The sequence below is a fragment of the Manis javanica genome, chromosome 4 (assembly GCF_040802235.1).
Source record: "Manis javanica isolate MJ-LG chromosome 4, MJ_LKY, whole genome shotgun sequence".
In the NCBI taxonomy this organism is placed as follows: Eukaryota; Metazoa; Chordata; class Mammalia; order Pholidota; family Manidae; genus Manis; species Manis javanica.
The window spans coordinates 92,470,719-92,485,261 of record NC_133159.1 but is presented as its reverse complement, the minus strand read 5'-3'; the positions used below and the strand labels follow the sequence as shown (position 1 = coordinate 92,485,261).

The following is a 14,543-nucleotide window of genomic DNA, read 5'->3' as shown; positions in this document are numbered from 1 at the left end:
CATCAGGATACATTGATCACATTGTAAAGAACTGTCTACTTCGTATACATCACTGTATACATACATCACCAGCTGTAATTCGGAATACTCTCCCTAAAGTATTTAAAATGAGATCCAATCTGCAAATCATTAATGTATACTCATTTTCTCTTCAGGAATTCAGTTTACTTGGATTTTTATGTACATAATTTAATACAATTTACTTAAATTGTATTATTTAAATATAATAGAGGTACATATGCTCAAATTTATATTAGACTCTTGTTTCAATCATCTAGGTAAGTGCCTGGCATAAAATAAGTGTTCAATAGATATTTGTGAATGAAGGGATAGAAACTTGTTATATGCAAGGTCTTGTGTGTGTGTGTGTGTGTGTGCACGCATGTATCTGTATATGCGATGTCAGTAGTATTAACACTGATAATCTACTAGGAGAACTAAGGAAATCATAGCAAAAATCACATACAGCAAAAACTAAGTGATGAGCAGACCATTAAGCATGGTGTAGAAGTAGGGATGATTCGGCAAGTCTTCTTGGAGATGTGGAACTTGAGCTGGGGTAGGATTTTTATGAGTGAAGAAAGTTGAAAGGCATTTCAGGTTTTTTAAAAGGCATAACTAAAGTCAAGAAGATGGCAATATGCCAGTCATTTTCAGGCCTTGTGGGCTGTAGATGTATTCCGGAGGCAACATGAAGGTGCGTTTAGAGTCCAAGGTTGTGGAGTAAGCAGTATATCTTAAAGACTGTTGAATGGAGTGATGAGATAACACAAGTGCTATCTCATGAGAATCATCCTGTAAGCAGATAAAATTTAAATTAATGAGAGGTTCAACACTTGAACTCAACTATAGAAATCTCAACACCTTTCACATCATAATGCTACAGATCTATTATGCAAATTTACACACATACTGTGGATTCGAATTTTGCACTTTTCTGCTGAACTGCTGCTGCTAAGCCACACTTCACCGTCGCCTATTCATTGTACACATACATAACTTACCAGAAGTAATTATGCAGAAAGAAAAATGTGTGTTAACAATATGCTCATAAGCTGCATTGATAGAAATGCAGTGTATTATGTAGAACAAAGATGGTTTCTGGCTCAAGGCTTTCAGTAAAGATTAGCTGTATTGGTATTATTACTATTATTTTTTATCACTATTAATTTTATCCTTGTTGGCATTGTTGCTAATGTAAACTCCATGTTCAGGTCATGTGTCACATTCAAAACTTTAAAAGCCTTGCTTTCCCTGCCATGGAGCACTTTTAGAGGAAGATTTGCTTAAGACCTTCAGTTGAAAATTTCCAGAAATATCTGGAAATGTGAAACTAGAGCTTGAAAATATCATGATTTTCAACATCATGGTCAAAAGTGCTTACAGATTCTTCCTACATCTTATAATTTACCAAGTAAATTCATGTTCACTAGCTCGTTTTGACTTCACATTAACTCTGAGGAATGAACACTATTTAGTTCCATTTTATAGATGGGAAAACTAGGTGTCCACTGTCCAATAGAAATATAATGTGAGCCATATATGTAATTAAAAAGTCTCTGGTAGCCGCATTAGAAAAGCAAAAAAAAATAAAATAAAAGGAAAAGTTAAAATCAGTTCTAATAATGTATTTTATTTAACCCAGTATATCCACAATATGATCATTCCCACATGTAATGAATTTGAAAATTATTAAAGAGATAATTCACATTCTTTTCTCATTTCTTTTGCACTATGAGTTTGAAATCCAGTGAATATCTTTCAGTCACAGGACCTGTCACTTTGGACTGACCACAGTCAAGTGCTCAGTAGCCTTGGGTAGCTAGTGGCTGTTGTCTTGGATGAGCTGGTCTAGAGGATGGAGTAGGAATGTATGTGCCCTGAACAGTCAGAATAGTGCCCACACCAAAAAGACAGCTAGGAAGCCCTTTGCTTCTGTAGTAATACATGTAGCCTACAACAACCATAAAAATGAAACAAATTAGCTAAAAAGAAAATGACTGTGCCATTCAATCCAAGTGTGTTAATGTATCACACATACTTTAAATTTTAAAACGTGAGGACGTGTGGGAAGGAAACAGTTTGAATCCTTTCTAGCAAAATGTCTGCAACTGAGAAGTCAGAGTCGGCTGTGCTCACAACCCTGAGAACAGAATCAAAACCCACATTATTTCAGACTCTTTCAGAGCGTGATTATATTTCAGGTGACAGATTCTGACTAATGGGAAGGGGTTTAAATCTCTGTGGCCACATCCTCCGGTAGGCGAGTCTCAAATCCACTTAATGCTGTCTGCCTTTAATAGAGGCAGTTCTCATTCACCATCAATAATACAGGCATGTGATTGTAAGTGCAGGCATGTTGTGTGCATTACAGTGGGAGTTTACATGGAAATATGTACATATTTAGATTGAATGAAAAATAATATATATCCGATTACCAGGATTTAGTTGTCATTGATTAGAATTGATTATGAGGGACGAGGTTTCTATTATCAAAATATTAATGCAAATATTTAAGTTATTCAAAAACAGAGATTCTCCCTGCAGTGGGACCAGTGTCCTTCAAACCCTAAAGGGAGGTTGTTGACTCAGGGACACAGAGGAGGTGAATCTCCATTAGTCCTACATGCTGCCATGAAAAATATGGCGAAGTTGTCAAGACATTTTGATTATTTGGCACTCACACAATATCCCTGATCTGGGCTATTCTCCCTTACCTCATATCTGACTTTCAGAACAACCATGAACATATTAAAACATATATATCTCTGAAAGGGAATATAGATGCCCTTAGCAGCTTTGGAGACAGAAGGTCAGTACGAAATGAGTAAAGTGCTGATTTCTGGAAAACATGTGCTTTCAAATATCTACATGTGATTTTTATCCATTCCCTGTCAGCAATTTATTACTTAAAAAGAACTTCCACAGTTAGGGTCAGTCTTGCCCTTAGGTGTTAGGGCAGTCATTGTTTCACTTTTAGGCCTTTTACATATTAATAGGAAATAAAGAGTATAATAGATCCTTTGCCCAAAAAGAAAAATCACATAGACACAAAAATCTTACCCGTAATTTAAATGCACTTCCCTGCTAAAATCCCTCTATTTCTCTCCCCAAATCTGGCATGAACTCTAGGTGCAGAGGTCCTGTTTTTAAGAGTCACTTGCTGTAATGTGCTGTGCTGGTTCTATTTGGCAGAATGAGAACCACTGATCAGAATGCATTTAGATTTGACTGCTTTCCCAATTATGAATTGTAATTACACAGGATGTAAACACGAGTTTAAGTGGTTGTAAAGCTGCTCCAATACTTGTCACACTATTAATTTAATAAACTAAATATTTAGCTAGGGTCTTCATAATTAGGCATCAACTGACTGAAGGCTTCTTGCAAATATCATCATCCTCTATTTGGACCCATTTGGTTGTTTTGTTTTGTTTTTTCTAAAGGGAGAGAAAAAGAGACGGAGAGTGATGACACTAATCTCTTTGCCTTTAGGTGTTTATCACACCATGAGAACCCAAACAATTACTCAGGGCTTCATGGGGTAGGCATGACTGGTAAACAGCAAACTGCTACTTCCTTGGAGAATGTTTTCTTGTCATGCTTCACGCTGGCAGAGGGAAAACCATTCCCCTGCCAGACTGGACCTCCTTCAGAGTGCAAATACAAACCAACAGCAATGACATTATGCTCTTGCCTGCCTGGGGCAAAAAGAATCACCTATTCTTAAAAGAACTTCAGGTGTGTAATTTTCTGCCATTTTCCTGCTTTTGTTAGTTTGGAATGATGGCCCGTGTCAAGCAAAGCTGTAATGTGTTGCTGTCAGAGCAGGGCAACTGGAGGGAACACACCTTGGCACATTATGGCTTTAATGTAACTTGTCACATTCTTGCCATGCAGGAATTTCAGAATCTTTAGACAGATGAAGGAGGAGAAGTAATTATTTTTCTTCTCTTCCAATCAGGTTTTTTTCTCATAGAATTCATAGTTCACTAATTCAATAATGGTTAAAAGTGATGCCTCTGAAGAAAAGGAGACTAGGTTAAGTAAATGGGTATTATTTTTATTTCCAGTTTCTCTGCAGTTTGCTTCAGCCAGTCCAGCTTAATCTTTAGTGTTAACATAATTAGGTCTTGCAGAATAATGGCCCATTTTCTCAGCTATCATTTCAGGTTAATAAAAACATCACATAATTTTAAATGTTACTATCCCATTTTAATTCGTCCATCAATTAAAAAGAGCTCTCAGGCGATGGGAGAAGGTAGACAGGGGATTCTAGCATTTGTTAAATGGTCAACCAGGTAAATCTAAATAGCACCTCTAAAATCATTCAAGCCTTCTTTGTAGATTTGTTTCAGGACCTATTCTAAAAATGTATTAGAGGCAGGATTTTTTTTTTTGTCACAGAGATTTCAAGTAACTGCATTTTCAATATTAGTATAAAATTTCCACAGATGTTTTTTTTCTAACTTTTGGTTAAATGCAACAATATGATTTATACAAGGGATTTGCCTGTTTTTTAGTTATTTGAGTCTCAAGATGCAAACTGAAGATGGTAATATGTGAGTCACACCTTCCAGGTGTGTGAAGAGGAAAAGTTCTCTATGTTCCCCAGATTGTTGGTGAAAATTAAAAATATGATAGTTGGCATTCTTTAATCTCTTTAACATCATATTACGTTTTTGTGCGGTTTATGCTGGGAGTTGGCATCAGAAACTATTTTAATGTAAAAAAGTGAAAGTGGAGTTAAAAGTGAAAAATTCTCCAATGGGGAAGTGGTCAGAACTGTCAGAATATTTGTGCCAGATCAACATTTTATATTTTTGAGAAAGGAAATTGATTCGAATCTAGCCCTCATATCCTGAGGCAAAGAAGGAACTGCTCACAAATAGACATTTGGATCAAAACCCTGGGGGTGCTTCTTATCTATATGTTTTATTTCTATGAATCAAGTCTGTCCAACTGGGTTTTCTGAAAAAAAATCCTAGAGTTTTACCTGTTTATTCATATTGTCCTGAGACACAGCTTAGTCTCTGCTGCCATTGCCATCTTTATTGGTAAAGAATGAGAATAAAAATGATCGGTAAGAAATTCAAGGTCAGGTTTCTGAGGCTGAAGCTTTAAATTGCACCAGATCATAATTACAGAGTCCCACATGTAACAAATATATGGAACATGTAGTTCAAAGTGCCCACATATTCTGTGCAATCCTATGAGAGAAGGAAACTGTGAAAAAGGTATTTTATTCAGTATTTAGCAACAGGTGACATATGACAACCCATTTCCCATTTGGCACAGAGGGTCCCATTTCAAAATATGGGGTCTTACATCCCAATAATCCTGCATTATGGATGGTGCGGAGGGAGGGTGTTGCAACAAAAGATACGATTTCAGGGTTTTGTCACAGCTTCTACCAGTCCATCCAAAGCTTCATTAATCCCAGTAATGCCACAGGTCCAAAGAAGAGGTGAGGTGGACATTAACTACAGGAACCATTGAACTGTAGCCCATTTCCTTCCCCAGCCTGTACCTTTCTTAATGTTACCCGGGTGAGTGATTTGTGCCAACTTAGCAATTTGACTTGAGGACACCTCATGCAGTGCTCACCTCCAGGCAGATCCATCAGGCAGGGGCAAGGACAAAAGCACCAGTGTGAGCTCAGATTCCATATGTCTAAATATTTAAAAGTTATACAACAGGCTAACATAGTGTCAGTATGTTTCCTCCTGCTATTTTGACACAAATACTTTCCTAACAACTGGAAACCCAGGTATAGGTTTACAATCCTTAGATGCTCAGAGTTCTATACTGGTCCCTGGTCCTGAGGCAGCCCCAGTCTATCTTCCTGCCATTCCTTAGCCCCTTCTTATCCATCCCTAAGCTATGGTTTTCACTGCACGAGGCCTCTTCCCCCTTACCTGTGTACACCCCCAGGCCCAAGTCACTCATCTATCCACACATATTCACTCTTTGCCACTCCTTACACCCAGGGATGTGCACTAGTTACTGCCTGCCTTCGGGAGTTTGGACTCTCAGAAGAGGTGCACACATACCCTTCAAGTGGGTGGAGGACAGCTAGGTAGGGAATTCTAGGCTCCTGGCTACTGAGAAAAAGTGGGAAGAGGGTCAGAATGGGTCCCCCTGAGCAAGGGCCTTTCTTTGCTGGAACTAAAGTTCTCCCTCTAGGCTGTGTACAAGGTCAGAAAGGATTCACTCCCACAGCATGCAGGCAAGTCTGGTTAGTTTCCTATAAATAACACTTTCTATATAGATGACCCTTTAGACAAAGAGTTCATTGAAATGTTATGCTTGTCAGTGGTATTGATGGAAGGAATCTATTTTTATTCTATGGGAAAGTTGAGAGGTTAACTCATATGCAAGACTATATTAACCTACTTAAGGGTTAATCTAAGTAGAGACAGAGCAACAATTAGGACTTTAAGTATGTGAACAACTTAGTATTCATTTCACCCCAATTCTGTTCTTAAGACATAATATTGTAAATGGTACCAGCTTTGCAAGAATGCTGGAAAACAGCAAACAAAATCCAGTGAGTTGAGGTTTCTTTGAAAGAATAGACCCTTTAGAAAAACTTGAGAATCCAGATTAAAAAGAACATTTCATTTCCATTTTTTATATACCTAAAAGTGACTTTTTATTAAAAGCAGATCACATCACTTTAGGAAATTCAGAAAACTATATCTAAATACACTGAATGCAAGATATTCCTCATCAATTTAGATTCTTATAGCCTCATAAAGATAAAATGCAGATGAATTGATTTAGATCAGGCCTTCATTAAATTTCAGAATTAGCTTTTGGAATCCCACTTATTGAAATGTGCAGAGTCTGATTCCTGAGCATCGTGACAAAGCCATGAATGGATAATGATAAAGTGCATCGTTGCTAGAAATAACAGTCTGCCTTTGGTTTGTGCTAATAAGCTATAAGACAACTTAAATTCCAATTTTAATATTGGAAATCCACCTCATTATAAGTTATCTCAAACTCTGGGTGTTACTGGCATTTTCATGGGTATTCTTTGGTGAGTCTGAAATATAATCTGCTGTTTATGCTTCTCATGTAAATCTCCAATTTCTGGTTGGCCACTCTGGTACTAAGCCAGAGCTCTAATTTATTTCCATCTTTCCTTATTTCTTACATCAAAAGAGACTGTTGGTTTGAATAACAAACATTCAATCGACTTAGACGTGGGGTGGCAGACAGTACAGGCATTACCCGTTTATCTTTGATTGCCTTCTTTGAATTGGTTTTTCTGGGAACAAAACCAATAAGACACACTGTTTCTTCATCTAGTTTTTTAACCAGGTTATTTATCAGAAGATATCCCTCCCTGCAATACCCCCCGAACCCCCCCTGCCCCAAGCCCCTCATTTCAGCGGAGAGGCAGCAGGGTGATGAATTCAGACTGCAAGTAGGCTTCCAGCCCTACACTATCATAGCTTATTGCTCTACCAAGTCATGTAGGACTCCATTGTCCTTAAAACTGGCTTGAGCTGATAATTGATTTTGATTGCAGGAAACACTGCTGCTAACACACTTGTAACCTGTAGGACCACAGTGTGCCGGGAATGGAATACACACTGTTTCAGCCACTTTGAAACTTTGCCAGGGTTCTCCTCCCCCTCCTCCCCTTGCTGTCTTGCACAGTAATTGGCCTAATAAAAGGCAGAAACAACTTATTACACCTTGGGCGGTACTTAAAACAAACTTTATTCTCAAGAACAGCAGTTATGTCTACTTGCTGCTGGATATTTTGATATTTACTCTAAACAGTTTGAATATATTCAAGTCAAATTGCTCATCACTCAATTTCCCTGCAACTTCCCTGGTTCCCCAGGTTGCCTCTTATGATACTCCATGTAAACACTGTATTTGGAAAGATACATAGATCAGCATCCCTAGAGTCACATGATCACATCAATCTGTGAAAATAGCATGACTTAAAAATAAAAGTCTCTTAGTACTTTGCCAACAGGCTTTGGCATAATCTTGGCAATCACTTAGATTTTTTTTTTTCTGTTATAATTTTCCCAAGTGGAAATAGTCTCATATTTTGCAGAAGTTGTCCAAACTAGTGAACATCAATCCATCTTCCTGGGTATTAAATTCGTCAGCTGAACATATTCAGTCCACACAGAAATTAGTAAAGTGAGTGTGCAACTGCTGAGTGGCTGCTCCTCTCATCTTAAGAAATTGCAATACAAATTCCTGAAATCGTTTACGCAGGAATTTTTATTCTTTAAATCTTCCAGTGTTAAAGCAACAAGAAAACACTTAGGATGTCCTTTGGTGGAATCTTATTACACTTGTTATATATGTAAACTGATATTCTTTGATGCCAGCACGTTCGTTGCCCTTACAGAGAAATCTCTGCACAATGAAACAAAACAGAACGAAAGAGGACAAAATAAAGTGTCAGTCTCTGCTGATTTGAGTTAGGTACATTAACGGATTGTCTGCTAACACAAATTGGCAAGAATACAAAAAATCTACATATTACAGTATTTCAAGAAAAATAACTTCATTTGAATACAAAAGGATAGATACACTTTCTGTTTCCCCTAGAGCCACTCGTGGCCAGTGGATGTGTGCTCGCACCGGTTGACTCCGTGCGGCTAGGATATATGGGGTATGACTGGCTTGAGCTTCTGGAGGGGCTGTTACGCCTATGCATTACTAACATCAGACAAAGAAACCTTTCAACCAACGGGGGTTACAGAGCAACGTTCACTAAAGCACAGGTCGGGAGGGGCTCGGGGGCTGAAGCAGGCCAATGCGGCAGCTCGGAACAGATCTCCTTATACCCACAGCACACTGCCAGCAATGACGATCGATGCCTCCAGGCGGCGGTCCGAGCGGTCGGGAGGCGCTGGCCTCCCCACGGAGGGCAGCGAATGTCTGTAGGTTGGCTGATTTCGTTTTCGTCGGTCTAGTCCGGGAGCTGTCCCAGCCTTTCCAATCGGCAGTCAGCTCTGCAGCTGGCAAGGTGATTTGCAGTGATAATATCAACAGCTGCCAACTCCTCGGGAGTCAGAAATTAACAGTCTTGACTCGGACGTGCCGTCCACGGCTGATAGATATGGCTTAGGTCAGTTAGGCCTTCTTAGCTTGTACACTGTGTCTGCGTGGGGTGTCTGAGTGTGTTCCTGTGTCGGGCGCGAGTGCCCGGGGCGCGCCGGCTTCCCCGCGGCACAGGCTCGGCGGGCTGCGGGCCGAGGCGCCTAGAGCGCCAGGGGCCCGGCGGTCCCCAGCAGGGCGGCCAGGAGCAGCAGCGCGGGGGCGCCGCGCGGGGGCGCCCGCTGGCCCGAGTCGGCGCCGCAGCTGCCCGCCTCCTCGCACCGCAGCTTCTCGCACAGGATGCCAGTGTACGCGGCCGGGCACAGGCAGCGCACGTTGTTGTGGCACGTCCCTCCGTTCTGGCAGTGCAGGAGCTCGTTGTCGCAGACATTCGCTGCAGAACGAGGGGAGGGTGGGGGTTGGCGCGGGGAGGAGAAGCAGAATCAATTTAAGTTCATCTGGTACATCATGCTTTCAGCTTTAAAAAGAATCTCAATCAATCTTGTGCTCCCCCCGCCCCCTCCACAAACTAAGCATGTGACTCCAATTTCCAAACAAATGTAGTTTGCTGCCTTTGTTTTCACCGTATTAGTCCTTTTCATATAGATTTTTGCTGCAATCTTAGATGTTATCATTGCCTGTTTCAGGCTATCCAATACAAAGTAATGTAATACTCCTGGTTTGGCAGTATCTTCCCTTCATGGAACTGGGACCTGTTGTGACCTCCAGGGTTTTTAAAGGACAAGTGCCTGATACAAGAATGCAGAGCTTTAAAGTCAGATGAATAGTAATTAAAATGCAAAGCAGTACTGCTGATGTGACCAAGAACCGCTAAGGAATGGGCCATTCCCTCTGCAGGTGATTCCAGCCTTTGAGCAGGAAGACTGGAGTATGAGGAGGGAGGGGAGGGGGCAGGGGACAGGCAGCATGCTGCAGGCAGCTGGCAGCCAGATACGGAGAGAGAAAGCTTTTACGTGGGAGGAGTGCGAGGAAGAGCAGTCACATTTTCCCCTGAGGGCCAATAAATATGAGGATATTTATTGCATTGTAAGTATGAGAAGTAGAGTCCAAAGAAATCAAGTCCTTTGATTTATGAGAATAATAATAATAAATGCAATCATGAAACCCTGATTACCAAAATTTCATTATATCAATTAATAGAATCAGTTTGAATAAGTCAAGCAAGCAATGCCAGATACTAAAATTCATTCTGTCATGTATGTAACTTTCATCTCTAATAATTTATTTCTTCAAAATTCTGGTTGTCCTCATTAACTCCATGTCTCCTATTCTTTTAGATAATCAAGGTTTCACTGATTTAGCAGAATGTTAAATAGAACCCAGGGAAATTAAAACAACAACAAAGAGCAAAAGAGCCAAGAACACTTCTTAGCAACACATGCTGCTTAAGCACTTAATATATAGAACCACTCTGGAACTGGGGTGGGGGGCAGAGCAGAAAAAGTAGCTTTTCATAATTTAGAACATTTTTCATTTTTAAAAAATGTTATAGATTTCCCCAGGGGGTACCACATGAATTAAACATACACACACACACACGCATGCACACACAATATTACTATCAAGGGCAAAGCATTTTAAAAAAATGACCCCCAGCTCCCAAGTAATAATTCAATGGAGAATGTTGCCTTGTCCATTAATCATGTTCAATAATCATGTCTTCTTCAAAAGAAACTTCTTACACACAAAGATGCTAACGCTCTGCGTGCAAATGAACTGAGAAAAGATGGTGGTGGATGCTCACAGAGTTAATGACAAAGTGCCCTAAACAGGGCCCTGTTTTACCACCTTCCACAAAAGTTCTTTGGCAAGCTCTAAAACAGTTGCACAATGTGTTGGTATAATTTTCAAATGTACCCACACTTGCTATCTGTAAATGCCAGAAGTGGCTATTAAGGCCTACGAAATCCTTCAGGCTCAAAATACTGATATATATAAGGTAGTGTTCCAGGGATTCTAATGATTATATAAGCTACCTCACACTGGGTGGTTTAGAAATCATGAATATGAGACCCAAATTATAGTATTTTATGAGTTATCGTTAAAAATGTCAAGATCTGTAGCTGTGAGGCAAAGTCCACAAGTGGAGAGTGGTTAAACTCACGATCAAAACTGATAAAAGTCTTCTTTCCTTTTGGTTGTTGTTAGTTTGGAAAGCATAAGTAGGTTTTCAGGATTTTGTTTTGCTTACACTTCAGGAAATATCTGTTTAATTGGGGCAACATGGAATAAGCAGATCCAAACAATGGCTTCCATTTAAAGTTAAAGATTCTCAGCATTTCTTGTTCCAGGCAGCAGATTGCTGAATGGGAGATTTCCCTTCATTTGCACACTAGAGGTAGGGAAATATCTGTTCCGTCAATATCGATAATTGCTTGCCTTGAATAATTGAGAACAAATCAATAGTTAATTAAATATCACTTCCCTTAAGAAAAAAGCACTATTTTTCTTCTTCTTGGACCTGCATGTAAATCAGTTGTTGAACAGAGGTTTCTTTATTTCAAGAAGCTGATGATTAAGTTAATGTTCAATACCCTGCCTACATTTAAGGAATCGACTAGGTGATGTGATGATGGTGAGCAATTTAACAAATATACAAGGAATAGATGTAACCCAGGATTAATAATCTCATTGATTGGGGGAATATGTTTTGTGTAAGAGATGAACAGGAAAAATGAAACCTAGGATATATTTCATTACCCCAGAATTCACTGGAAGACATTATGTTTGGTCTCTTGATTATGCTATTCAACAAATACAGAACTTTATCATATGCACTCTCTGTTGGAATTATGTGCTAGAAGCACATCTAAACCTAATTACACATCTTACCTGCTATTCATAAACTTATGCTCCATCTTCATGTCATTTTGAATCAAATTTGTGGTGTTTAATGAATAAACTAGGAGGTTAACAAATATTGCACTCTTCTTCAGCATTTGAAACCTTGTACTAAACACCATGAAGAAATGAAAGAAACATAAAGTGTGATCTCTGCTCTTACGGGAGTTCAAGGCTGGTTGGAAAGATAAAATACATACAAGAAATCATCTAATATTAATTTCATTAAAATGCCTTTATCAATTCCACCTAGCTCAACCAACATCTGTTTTGTGCCAGGCGCTCTGCTATGCTGTGTGGTTGTAAATCTACCTGCCCTAAAGGAGCTCACAATTTAGCAGAAAACAAATAAACGAACATATACAAAAATAACTATGACGCTACATAAAAAGACTGTAAAGGAAGTATTTGCAAACTACTGGCGGAGCTCAGATGCTGGTGTAATTAATTCTTTTGGGGAAGATTGGAGAAAGTTACAGAAAAGAGACTGTATTTGAACAATGGTGTGTGGCAGGCAGATATTGGTGGGAAGAACATTATGTACGGGCAAACTATGAGTAAAGACAAGGGGACATGACCGTGCATTATTAAGCAATTGTCTCTCAACTTTAAATCCTCCCTTTCTTCTGATGTTGAGGCGGCAACTCTGCAAGTTGTCTCCTGGCTTCCACTAACTGGGAGCACACGAGGGAGCAGGGGACGTAGAAGGAAGGAAGAAGCAATTTCCTTTTTCGTGCTTGATGGCTCTTCCTAACAGCACTGCCCCAGCAAAGGCTCTTCATCCCAACAGCAGCGTTTGCCTCCAGTGCACAGTTTATTAGAACCAGCTTCATCTGATCCTTGGAGGTTCCTTCACCAACCTGCTGGCTTCCCTTCCCTAGATGTTTCAGCCCAGCCCCAAGGGGCCCCTGCCACCAAAAGCCAGGCATTACCCCTCCTCAGAAGAGCAGATTCTACCTCTGTGGGGTCTCTCCTCCAAACTTTAAGTTTCTAATAAACCCTTCCTCTTTCTTGTAATCCCTCAGCTCAGGAGTCAGAGACGCTCCCTGCTTACAGTTACTATCTGCGTTACTTTCGTGTCCTCTTCTCATCTTAACATTCTAAAACACCCGTTTAACCATTTCCTTTAATAAATTTTCTGTGTTAGAATACCTAGTGTGATTTCTGTTTTCTGACTGGAGCATGAGTAAGTGATGCGGGGAACATGCTGGTGAGTGGTGACTGTACTGGTGTGGCTGGTACATTGCTGTTTGCAGGGAAATGGAGAAGAGAAAAGCAGGCTGTGGCTTGGTGGTGTAGGGGCTACGTAACACACTACAGAGTTTAGATAACAGGCAACTGGGAGCTGTCAAAGACCTATGAGCAGGGTAGTGTAATAAAGTGGGGAGAAAAGGTGGGCTAACCCACAGAAAGGACAGCATGGATGCACGGAGACCAGATGCTGCGATAGAATGGGCGTGGTCTGGGATAGAGCCCTGGGGACAGAGAAGGGACAGCTTTGGAGACAGGTTACTTGAAGTGAGTCAGACAGATTTGGAGGTCCCTGCATTTGGGTGCCTCATAATGTAGTTTATTAACAAGAGAAGATTGGAGGATGACTTTGGTCAGCAACAAAATGAACATTTTTTGGACCTATTGATTTTGAGGGTTCTGCAGGCTCTTCTGCAGGGCTCTTTCTATTAGTTGGAAAAACTGGTTAATAGCTCAGGAGATAGGTCACCCTGGGGATACAGATTTGGAGCAAGGGTCATAGTGATCACTGTTACAAAGAATGAAGCACAAGGAATGGAAGACCTTATCCTGGTAGAATTTATATCGAGTAGAAATGAAGACTACAGACAGAACACAGAGGAATATCAGGAAGAGAAAGAACACAAAGGATGCTGAGAAGAAAGATATCAACAAAGTGCAGTGATCCTATGAGGGTATAAATTAATCACAGAAGTGTTCCTATGTGGTTGACTGGAACCTAGGAATAAACAGGCAGACTGGAAGAATACGAGAGGAAGGGCACTTGAGCTGGGTAAAGGAAATATGCAAAATAAGAATGACATGTTCTTGATTGAATCTGACTAAAGGGATTTTGGAATAATTAGAAAAAGGTTTGGAGAAATTTGAGGAATTAACATTTAATAGAGGTCTTCAGTTGTCAATCTAAAGTAGTGGTTTTCAACAATGGATGATTTTGTCTACAGGAGACATTTGACAATGTCTGGAGATGTATTCAATTGTCACATGTTGGGGAGCGCGTGCTACTAGCCTCCAGTGGATAGAGGCCAGAGATGTTGCTAAATACCCTATAGTGCACAGGAGAGCCACCCCTCAACAAAACAACTATTCCTCAACTGCTGCTGGTGGTGAAGAGAGGGCGACCTGGATCAGAGTGTCAGCAAAGCAGTGAAGATGAGCAGCTTGTCCTTATGTGTACTGGGAAAAGGGGAATGAAAACTTCTCGGCAATTCCAGACCAGAGAGAGGCAGGTGCCTCTCTCATTCTCCACCTGTGAACAGTACTAAATGGTTCGTCGTAGATCCCAGATTTCTGTATTTACTCCCCTGGGAAGATAATCCAGTGTTATATTTCAACTTTGAGTACTTATA

General features: G+C 40.2%; 1 protein-coding gene across 5 annotated transcripts in view; it reads right to left on the bottom strand.

Annotated features, from left to right (window-relative positions):
- Positions 1-8,238: 8,238 nt before the first annotated feature.
- Positions 8,239-14,543, bottom strand: part of NTNG1 (netrin G1) — a 307,348-nt gene continuing 301,043 nt past the window's right edge. For all 5 annotated transcript variants that reach the window (XM_017664603.3, XM_017664606.3, XM_017664607.3 and 2 more), the window contains one exon: positions 8,239-9,475. In XM_017664603.3, the coding sequence (XP_017520092.3) occupies positions 9,246-9,475 (230 nt within the window). In that variant the 3' untranslated portion in view covers positions 8,239-9,245. The remainder of the gene's footprint in view (positions 9,476-14,543) is intronic.